Source organism: Nematostella vectensis, chromosome 2, assembly GCF_932526225.1.
Source record: "Nematostella vectensis chromosome 2, jaNemVect1.1, whole genome shotgun sequence".
NCBI classification, from domain to species: domain Eukaryota; kingdom Metazoa; phylum Cnidaria; class Anthozoa; order Actiniaria; family Edwardsiidae; genus Nematostella; species Nematostella vectensis.
The window spans coordinates 14,114,442-14,126,226 of NC_064035.1; the positions used below are offsets into that span (position 1 = coordinate 14,114,442).

General features: G+C 46.5%; 1 protein-coding gene across 12 annotated transcripts in view; it reads left to right on the plus strand.

Annotated features, from left to right (window-relative positions):
• The window catches only part of LOC5521794 (mucin-19), a 73,731-nt gene extending 62,200 nt beyond the window's left edge, over positions 1-11,531 (plus strand). For 11 of the 12 annotated variants that reach the window (XM_048723235.1, XM_048723245.1, XM_048723239.1 and 8 more), the window contains 8 exons: positions 195-5,828; positions 6,604-6,732; positions 7,516-7,647; positions 7,973-8,005; positions 8,294-8,488; positions 8,761-9,157; positions 10,003-10,301; positions 10,788-11,531. In XM_048723235.1, coding sequence (XP_048579192.1) covers positions 195-5,828; positions 6,604-6,732; positions 7,516-7,647; positions 7,973-8,005; positions 8,294-8,488; positions 8,761-9,157; positions 10,003-10,301; positions 10,788-10,951 — 6,983 coding nt within the window. In that variant the 3' untranslated portion in view covers positions 10,952-11,531. The remainder of the gene's footprint in view (positions 1-194; positions 5,829-6,603; positions 6,733-7,515; positions 7,648-7,972; positions 8,006-8,293; positions 8,489-8,760; positions 9,158-10,002; positions 10,302-10,787) is intronic. The other variant, XM_048723247.1, reaches the window with a different exon arrangement.
• Positions 11,532-11,785: the final 254 nt, after the last annotated feature.

Genomic DNA, 11,785 nt, shown 5'->3' on the forward strand with positions numbered 1-11,785 from the left:
AACATTAAAAAGAAGAAGTTTATACACTTCATTAATAGAAAGCATGGATGATAACCGCATGGAAACTTAATATTATATTAAAATATTATATTATTAGCATTTCAATAAAAAAAACTGTACTGTACTCTAATCGCATGCGAGAAAATGTCTCACGTAACATCTTCTGGTCTGACAAGAAACAAATTCCTTTCAAGATAAAAGAAAAGAAACAACACTCAGCCCTGGTGGACAAATAGTCTTACCAACATCTGCGATGAAAGCCACAGCAGAAGCACCGGAAACAACTATGGCGCAAGAGTCATCTCTAGCACCAGCAACAACCATGGCGCCTGAGACCACTGTTAAACCAGAAACAACTGAGGCACCAGGGACCACTGTAGCACCAGAAACAACCATGGTGATAGACTCCACTGTAGCACCAGAAACAACCATTGCACCAGAGTCCACTGTAGCACCAGAAACAACCATGGCGCCAGAGACCACGGTTTCACCAGAAACAACTGAGGCCCCAGGGACCACTGTAGCACCAGAAACGACCATGGCGCCAGAGTCCACTGAAGCACCAGAAACAACCATGGCACCAGAGACCACTGTAGCAGCAGAAACCACCATGGCGCCAGAGACCACTTTAGCATCAGAAACAACTACGACACCAGACACCACTGTTGCACCAGAAACCACCATGGCGCCGGAGACCACTGTTGCACCAGAATCAACCATGGCGCCAGAGACCACTGTTGCACCAGAAACAACTATGGCGCCAGAGACAACTGTTGCACCAGAAACAACCATGGCGGCAGAGACCACGGTTTCATCAGAAACAACTGAGGCATCAGGGACCACTGTAGCACCAGAAACGACCATGGCGCCAGAGTCCACTGAAGCACCAGAAACAACCATGGCACCAGAGACCACTGTAGCAGCAGAAACCACCATGGCGCCAGAGACCACTTTAGCATCAGAAACAACTACGACACCAGACACCACTGTTGCACCAGAAACAACCATGGCGCCGGAGACCACTGTAGCAGCAGAAACCACCATGGCGCCGGAGACCACTGTTGCACCAGAATCAACCATGGCGCCAGAGACCACTGTTGCACCAGAAACAACTATGGCGCCAGAGACAACTGTTGCACCAGAAACAACCATGGCGGCAGAGACCACGGTTTCACCAGAAACAACTGAGGCATCAGGGACCACTGTAGCATCAGAAACAACTACGACACCAGAGACCACTGTTGCACCAGAAACAACCATGGCACCGGAGACCACTGTAGCATTAGAAACAACCATGGCGCCAGAGACCACTGTTGCACCAGAAACAACTATTGCGCCAGAGTCCACAGAAGCACCAGAAACAACTATGGCACCAGAGTCCACAGAAGCACCAGAAACAACCATTGTGCCAGAGACCACTGTAGCACCAGAAACAACAAAGGCGCCAGAGACCACTGTAGCATCAAAAACAACTAAGACACCAGAGACCACTTTTGCACCAGAAACAACCATGGCGCCAGAGGCCACTGTAGCAGAAGAAACAACAATGGCGCCAGTGACCACTGTAGCACCAGAAACAACTAAGGCACCAGAGTCTACAGAAGCACCAGAAACAACCATGGTGCCAGAGACAACTGTTGCACCAGAAACAACCGTGACGCCAGAGGCCACTGTTCCACCAGAAACAACTATGGCGCCAGAGTCCACTGAAGCACCAGAAACAACTATGGCGCCAGAGTCCACTGAAGCACCAGAAACAACAATGGCGCCAATGACCACTGTAGCATCAGAAACAACTAAGACGCCAGATACACCTGTTGCACCAGAAACAAACATGGTGGCAGAGAGCACTTTAGCACCAGAAACAACCATGACGCCGGAGATCACTGTAGCACCAAAAACAACCATGGCGCCAGAGACCACTGTTTCACCAGAAACAACTGAAGCACCAGGGACCACTGTAGCACCAGAAACAACCATGGCGCCAGAGACAACTATTCCACAAGAAACAACTATTGCGCCAGAGTCCACTGAAGCACCAGAAACAACAATGGCGCCAGAGACCACGGTAGCACCAGAAACAACCATGGTGCCAGAGACCACTGTAGCACCAGAAACAACAATGGCGCCAGAGACCACTGTAGCACCAGAAACAACAATGGCGCCAGAGACCACTGTAGCAGCAGAAACAACAATGGCGCGAGTGACCATTGTAGCATCAGAGACAACTAAGACACCAGAGACCACTGTTGCACCAGAAACAACAATGGTGCCAGAGACCACTGTTGCACTAGAAACAACCATGGCGCCAGAGACCACTGTTTCACCAGAAACAACTGAAGCACCAGGGACCACTGTAGCACCAGAAACAACCATGGCACCAGAGACAACTATTCCACAAGAAACAACTATTGCGCCAGAGTCCACTGAAGCACCAGAAACAACCATGTTGCCAGAGACCACGGTAGCACCAGAAACAACCATGGCGCCAGAGTCCACTGTAGCATCAGAAACAACTAAGACACCAGAGACCACTGTTGCACCAGAAACAACCATGGTGCCAGAGACCACTGTAGCACCAGAAACAACAATGGCGCCAGAGACCACTGTAGCAGCAGAAACAACAATGGCGCGAGTGACCATTGTAGCATCAGAGACAACTAAGACACCAGAGACCACTGTTGCACCAGAAACAACAATGGTGCCAGAGACCACTGTTGCACTAGAAACAACCATAGCGCCAGAGACCACTGTTCCACAAGAAACAACTATTCCGTCAGAGTCCACTGAAGCACCAGAAACAACTAAGGCAACAGAGTCCACAGAAACACCAGAAACAACCATTGTGCCAGAGACCACTGTAGCACCAGAAACAACCATGGCGCCAGAGGCCACTGTTCCACCAGAAACAACTAAGACGCCAGATACCACTGTTGCACCAGAAACAACCATGGTGCCAGAGAGCACTTTAGCACCAGAAACAACCATGGCGCCGGAGACCACTGTAGCACCAGAGACAACCATGGCGCCGGAGACCACTGTAGCAGCAGAAACAACAATGGCGCCAGAAACGACTGTTGCATCAGAAACAACCATAGCGCGAATAAAGGAAACCACACTTAGTCCTGGTGGACAAATAGTTTTACCAACATCTGCGATGGAAACCACAGCTGAAGCACCAGACACAACTATGGCCCCAGTGTCTACTGTAGCACCAGAAACAACTATGGCGCCAGAGACCACTGCTGCACCAGTGTCCACTGTAGCACTAGTAACTACTAAGGCACCAGAAACTACTAAGGCACCAGAGACCACTGTTGCACCAGAATCAACCATGGCGCCAGAGACCACTGTTGCACCAGAAACAACTATGGCGCCAGAGACCACTATTCCACAAGAAACCACCATGGCGCCAGAGACCACTGTAGCATCAGAAACAACTAAGGCACGAGAGTCCACAGAAGCACCAGAAACAACCATGGTGCCAGAGACCACTGTAGCACCAGAAACAACCATGGCGCCAGAGGCCACTGTTCCACCAGAAACAACTATGGCGCCAGAGAGCACTTTAGCACCAGAAACAACCATGGCGCCGGAGAACACTGTAGCACCAGAAACAACAATGGCGCCAGAGACCACTGTAGCAGCAGAAACAACCATGGTGCCAGAGACCACTGTAGCACCAGAAACAACCATGGCGCCAGAGGCCACTGTTCCACCAGAAACAACTATGGCGCCAGAGAGCACTTTAGCACCAGAAACAACCATGGCGCCGGAGACCACTGTAGCACCAGAAACAACAATGGCGCCAGAGACCACTGTAGCAGCAGAAACAACAATGGCGCCAGTGACAACTGTAGCATCAGAGACAACCATGGAGCCAAAGACCACTGTAGCACCAGAAACAACTGAAGCACCAGGGACCACTGTAGCACCAGAAACAACCATGGCGCCAGAGACCACTGTTCCACAAGAAACAACTATTGCGCTAGAGTCCACAGAAGCACCAGAAACAACCATGGTGCCAGAGACCACTGTAGCACCAGAAACAACCATGGCGCCAGAGACCACTGTAGCACCAGAAACAACCATGGCGCCAGAGACCACTGTAGCGTCAGAAACAACTGAAGCACCAGGGACCACTGTTACACCAGAAACAACCATGGCGCCGGAGACCACTGTAGCACCAGAAACAACTGAAGCACCAGGGACCACTGTAGCACCAGAAACAACCATGGTCCCAGAGACCACTGTTCCACAAGAAACAACTATTGCGCCAGAGTCCACTGAAGCACCAGAAACAACTATTCCGCCAGAGTCCACTGAAGCACCAGAAACAACTATTCCGCCAGAGTCCACTGAAGCACCAGAAACAACTATTCCGCCAGAGTCCACTGAAGCACCAGAAACAACTATTCCGCCAGAGTCCACTGAAGCACCAGAAACAACTAAGGCGCCAGAGTCCACTGAAGCACCAGAAACAACTATTCCGCCAGAGTCCACTGAAGCACCAGAAACAACCATGGTGCCAGAGACCACTGTAGCACCAGAAACAACTATGGCGCCAGAGTCCACTTTAGCAGCAGAAACAACAATGGCGCCAGTGACCACTGTAGCATCAGAAACAACTAAGACGCCAGATACCACTGTTGCACCAGAAACAACCATGGTGCCAGAGGGCACTTTAGCACCAGAAACAACCATGGCGCCGGAGACTACTGTAGCACCAGAAACAACCATGGCGCCGGAGACCACTGTAGCACCAGAAACAACCATGGCGCCAGAGACCACTGTAGCAGCAGAAACAACAATGGCGCCAGAAACGACTGTTGCATCAGAAACAACCATAGCGCGAGTTAAGGAAACCACACTTAGTCCTGGTGGACAAATAGTTTTACCAACATCTGCGATGGAAACCACAGCTGAAGCACCAGACACAACTATGGCCCCAGTGTCTACTGTAGCCTTAGAAACTACTAAGGCACCAGAGACCACTGTTGCACCAGAATCAACCATGGCACCAGAGACGACTGTTGCACCAGAAACAACCATGGCGCCAGAGACCACTGTTTCACCAGAAACAACCATGGCGCCAGGGACCACTGTAGCATCAGAAACAACTGAAGCACCAGGGACCACTGTAGCACCAGAAACAACCATGGCGCCAGAGACCACTGTAGAACCAGAAACAACCATGGCGCTGGAGACCACTGTAGCAGCAGAAACAACCATGGCGCCGGAGACCACTGTTTCACCAGAAACAACTGAAGCACCAGGGACCACTGTAGCACCAGAAACAACCATGGCGCCAGAGACCACTGTTGCACCAGAAACAACCATGGCCCCAGAGACCACTGTTCCACAAGAAACAACTATTGCGCCAGAGTCCACTGAAGCACCAGAAACAACGAGGGCGCCAGAGTCCACTGAAGCACCAGAAACAACGGCGCCGGAGACCACTATAGCACCAGAAACAACAATAGCGCCAGAGACCACTGTTGCACAAGAAACAACAATGGTGCTAGAGGGCACTTTAGCACCAGAATCAACCATGGCGCCAGAGGCCACTGCAGCATCAGAAACAACAATGGCGCCGGAGACCACTGTTGCACCAGAAACAACTATGGCGCCAGAGAGCACTTTAGCACCAGAAACAACCATGGCGCCGGAGACCACTGTAGCACCAGAAACAACAATGGCGCCAGAGACCACTGTAGCAGCAGAAACAACCATGGCGCCAGAGACCACTGTAGCACCAGAAACAACCATGGCGCCAGAGACCACTGTTGCAGCAGAAACAACCTTCAGTTCAAAAGTGCCGACCACACGTGAGTATATTGTTGAAGGTCGTTTTCCGTTAGTCACGCTCTTTTAAAAATAAAACGAAGTATTTTTTTAATTTCGCCGCCATTTATGCTAACATTACAATTCAAGGGAGTAACTAAGAAATGTTCATAAAAATATCGTCAATAAAGTTATCTGACTTAAATAGTCGAGGCTTATTTTGAGGTTTTCAGGCAAATTAGCCGCTTTTTCATTTGTAAACAATAACAATGTGATGTTTGTCTCTGGTTCAACGTAACATGAATATGTTTCATTCTTTATTTTAACGTATTTTTTAAACAAATGCTTAAGTTTAAAATTAAATAAATCATCTGATGACAAGTGGAAGAGCCTGTCGGGCGTATAGTTTATTTATCCTTCTTATTTCGGTAACATTTATTGCTGAACCCACATAAGACGTGTATACTTACCAAAAAGCAAACTCGAATACCAGTGATTGGTTAGTTTGTCAACCACGTGAGATATAGCTCTTTAATTTTCGATGAAAGGGTGATTCAACGCCACGAACACTACAGCACATTCTATTACGGCAGGAGAGGCGTAAACCATGATTAAAGCTAAGAGAGTGTCTATTGGGTCTCGCTTAGTGCATTCGTAACGTCATTCTATTTCTATTCTAGACGAGTTGAATTACGAGTTTCTTTTGGGTTTAACTAAGTGCGATCGTAAAATCATTCTATTTCTATCCAAAACGAGTTAAAAGACGAGTGTCTTTTGGGTCTAAGTGCGATCGTAACAGCATTCTATTTTCTATCCCAGACGAGCTAAAAGACGAGTGTCTTTTGGGTCTCGCAAAATGCGATCGTAACGCCCACTGTATAGACACGCCGGAGAGTTATCGCTGCGAGTGTAATAATGGATACGAGGGCGACGGCGTCATCTGCACAGGTAACACAGACAATTGACAAAACACCTCGTTTATAAGTGTGTATACTGATAACGTAGACGCGGGATCATATAACTATCTTCAGTGACCTAATGCTCGTGGTAGCCCAGGTTCGCTGTGTCATGAGAGATCTAGGGTATTGGCATGAAGAGGAGCTTGGGTAAAACGGCTAATTGTCTACTTTTTTATAGTGTTCAACACTGAAATGAGAGAAAACAAACTCGCGAGCATTTTTGAGAACGCCTCATACATGGCTATTGTCAAAATGCGTAAAGCGTCCTCATACAAAGCAAATGAGATCATACAGTATACAGCAATGTCAATTTGCGCTACAGTTAACACCCGTGTATAAGAGCCTAAAATTTTCAAGATCAGGCTAAATAGATTTTTATAAATCGGGGTAGGTTCTCAATTGGCTCCTATTTCTTCATATACACCAAACAGTAACAGTCGCTAGTTAGAATGCTTCAAATGAGAACCTTTTTTCCCTATCAGGCTGATAAGATTCTTGTAAAAAGTGTGCTTGAATGCCAATATTTAGTTTGTAGGTTCTTAATCTCTAGATCCTTACACGCGGGTGTTTACTGTATGCAATAACCAAACATTTATTGATCAGCGGCGTAGCCCGGATTTTTAACAATAGGTGGCCCAAAAGGGATTTTCAAGACATTTTTTTTCTATATTTTAGATAATGTCCCATACATTTACTGTATTTTTTACGGCCCCCCTAGACTACCCCCTGGCGACGCCCCTCTTCATTGTTAATGTAACGTTTGTGTCATAAGATATCAACGAGTGTCAGCGAAAGAAGAGTGTGGACTACAGGTGTAATGAGAATGCGCTGTGTACCAACACTGAGGGATCGTACACGTGTGAGTGCTTGCCTGGGTTTGTAGGAGACGGCGAATACTGTGAAGGTTAGCACATGCCCTGGAACTGTCCCCCAACCCCCTCCACTCTCCCCTTTAGAAAGTGTAAAATTATTGAAAAAGCGCCTGCTCCACGAGCCTCCTCCCTGCGACTAAATAAGTAGGATAATCTAATGCAGGATTTGTTATCTCATTTCCAACATTGAATCTGTGGCACGGGCAGTCTGGAGTATTATTAAAAGGGGGCACCTAATTGTCTTTTAGTAAATAATATTTTGGAACACGGTTTGGGTGGTGCAGATTCAGGAAAGTCCAGGAAGTTGATGGTACAGTTGGGTTAAAGTTGACTAAATGCTGCCCGTCTTTTTTTCAGAATCAGGTATAAAGGGATATGTCAACATTACACGTAAGTACAACTACCATACGTATATGTAAGGCAAGTCCGAAACCCACAAAAGAACTGAAGAGTAGCGCGATAGCTCAGTGGTACTTTTTTCGTTCCCCAAGTCAGTGGAATCAGTGTGGGTGTGTGTTTTTTCAGGGATGTAGAAACCTGGCCCTCTAAACTAAGGACTGGAGCCCCCCCCCCCCCCCCCCTTCTTAGTACCATTTTACCGACTTATAGTCATGATACTGACCTTTCACAGTTTACATTTAGCAATGGCTCTACACCTTACAATTTTTTTATTCGTAGATATCAACAATGATGTGGCAATTGGCTGTGGCAAGAAGGAGATGATGATCATTGTGCGCCGTGAATTTTTCCTGGGGATGAGCAAGGACGATGTCAATCTAAACGAGCCCTCTTGCAAACCCCAAGAAAATGGGACACATTACATATTCAAGACTTCTCTCACAGGCTGTGGCACTGGGATGACCAAAACTAAAGGTGATACAGATAGAACTTGTGCAGCGAAAATCTGCATTAGCTGCGACAATCAACACTGGCCAGAGCCATGTATTGCTCTACTTTTGTGGTTTGTTTCTCACCTTCCCTCCGAGAGCGTTCTGATCTCAGGTTTTCTTATCCATCCACAAACACCAACATATTCGATCCGATGCGCCCCCTTAATTAAGAATCCACCTGCATGTAGGCTGATAAACTTTCGAAAAATTTGAATTTTATCTTACTAATATTATGACCCTAACCATTTTTTTCAGATGCATTTGTCTACAAGAATGTAATCCGAGAGCGACCCCCATCTGCTAGTGACCTTATCACCAGGTTACACGACATTGAAGTCCCATTCCGCTGCTTCTACACTCGTCAAGGAGCCACTTCTGCCATAGCGTTGCGCCCTAGCAGGAAAGTGATCCGCACCAACGCCAGTGACTCTGGCGACTTCCTTCTTCATATGCGTGTTTATAAGAACTACGACTACGTTGACCATTACAAGGAAAAGGAGTTCCCCATCGGCGTGCAAGTGAATAAGAGAGTGTACTTTGAGATGAGGATTGACTCGCAGGATAACAGGCTGACTGTACGGGCCGACAGATGTCACGCTACTCCAGATACGAACCCCAACAACAGGATACAGTACGATCTCATCCGCGACAGGTACGAAATGTTTGTGTAAACAAGTGAAGTGAAGAGATAATTATTTTGTTTAAATGTAGGTGAAGAAAATGTATGAATAAATCGAATTGTATTATTGAGGCTAGGAGCGGTAATGGTAGGTGAGGTGTGGCGCAAGTGCGTACCCAGGATTGGCTGAGGGGGGGGAGGGTGCGCAGTCGTGGGTATCGTATAGAATAAGGATTTTACGGTCCTTTAGTAGGAATTAACCTCTTTTTGGTGGCCAAGTCGCGACCTATGTACGCTATTGTGGGTAGGTTGAGGTAGGTTAAGATTCAGTATCTGTAAGGTATATATTGGTAAGATAAACGAAACTAAAGACGAGGTGAAGTAAAGTGCGACAAGGAGAGGTGACATTAAGTGAGAGAGAGACTCATAGGCCTTAAAACGATGGAAAGAAAATACAGTCACTGTATGGCCCAAACGAGGGCAAGGGAGTAACTATTATACAGCTGTATGGCCCAAACGAGGGCAAGGGAGTAACTATTATACAGCGTTTTGAGATTATTATTCATCGCAAAGTGTTGTGTTGCTTTTGAGTGGTCCGCGCGGGATTCTACCGCCCTGTAAATGAACCAATGAGAGCGCGCGTAGCACCGTAGCTATATGAAAAGTGGAATTATGTGATTTGCGTTTTGATAGTGTTGAGTCAGGTAGGGTTATGCAAAGTTAGATGTTTTGAATGGGTTAGTATTTGGTAATGAGGGTAAAAGGTAATATCGCACACAATCTTAAACCAACCTTAAGTGTAAGTAAAGCGAAATGAGATGAGGTTTAGAATTATTCCAGATTTCCACGTTTGAGATTTCTTCATTGTGTCCCTGTAGTTGTCCTACCGACCGCACGGTTCTGTTCCATGATCAAGAAGACAAACAAGTACAGCGGTTTAGCCTCAAGGCGTTCCAGTTCGTCAATGTCCCTGATCCCACCTTCGTCTACATCCACTGCTCTGTAGTCGTGTGCAACGTCACAGATGAGAACTCCCTCTGTAACAAGGAGTGCAGCAAGTTTTCAAGGGCTCGCCATAGACGATCCGCTTACTCGCAACCTCTACACATAGACCTCCTCACGACAGGACCTATTATTAGGCCTGACAGTAGAACGCGCGCACAGACTCCATCACAAGGTAAGGCGACGTGGTTATCGATTTATTGATTGTTGGACCGCCGAAGGCGCACCGTATTATAGGCAACTTGCACAAAGAAGTCACGTGACTTTTTTGAGTGAAATTCAAGCCAAAATGAACACAGAAATGACTTCGCCCGTCACGCCAGAGAGCGATGAAAATAATAATAAAAAAATTTATATTAACGTAAAGCTTAATCCCTTGGTATTAAGGGTAGTGCCATTAGTTGATCATCAAGTCCCTTCATCTAGTGTTGACTTTCCCGCGGACCACGCCGAAGCAATGAAAAAATTCCAGGGGGGTATCGGAAACAATTCTGGAAGGCTAGCTTTCGTCACCTATGGTAGAAAATTGCCGAGGAAAAGTGTTCAATAAAAAATATGACACTGGATGGCAGTTGAATATGTTTTACAAGACCATACAAATACGCTTGTACTTGTTAGTTTATTATTACTCTATTCATGACTTTAATTCCCACTATTACAGCAAATAACCTACCGGCGTTCCTGGGGCTCGTCGTCTCCATGGCCGTATTAGCCTTGTTAGCATTCCTAGCGATGGTGTCCTACCTCAGGCGCAAACAGACACGTCCTGACGATATAGAAGAACTAAGCGACTCAAGCGACGAGGACGATCAGATTAACGTCTAGAGTCGCTTCTAAAGTGTATTACGTTTACTTTTAAAATTAAGGCTTGTTCTAGTGTATTGCCAAATCAAGCTCACGACTGAAGAATTCTATATTGTTTTAAAAGCGAGCTGTAAACTGTTTAGCAATTCTAAAAAATTATGTGAATTTTAGCTTGGTATTAGCTTAGTATTAAGGCTGATGACGTTTTATATTCATCAGTATACGGATGATGATTTTATGTACACATGTTGCGAGATATCGTTAGCCCTATTAGATAATCTAATTAGATCCGCCGATTTATAATAACTCAGCTTACAAGAATTCCTAGACGTTCGACCAACCACATCCGAACATCACATCGCAAACACAGACTTTCTCGTTGGTTGATAATACGAACTTTGTCGTAAGGAGGTATACAGTTAAGCTCAAGTAGGCAAATGAAGTCAATGCCACAGCCGCCGTCAAAATGCGCCTGTTTTAGTGGCTTTATCTTGTCACGACGCGAATAATATATACTGCCCCTGAGAGTAGTAGAAATGTAATATGTAAAGGAATTCCCCGTGTCGTCGATAATAAACTGCTAAATAAGCACGTAACACAAGAAGGGGTAGTCTGGTTCCAAAGGAGGGGGGGGGGGGGGGGGGGTTAGTAGCCTGCGTAGCAAGCGTTTTCGCCCCATTCTTCGCGAAACGCTTGCTAACCCAGGCTAGGGGGGGATATATCGATGGCTGTCTTGTCTAAAAGAGCCTGGGGCAACGAGTTAACGTGAAAATTATCGACGAAAAACGATTGAAGAGGACTCGCAAATATGGTATGTACTGTCATAATAAGGAATGGACCAAGGCCATGCACAAA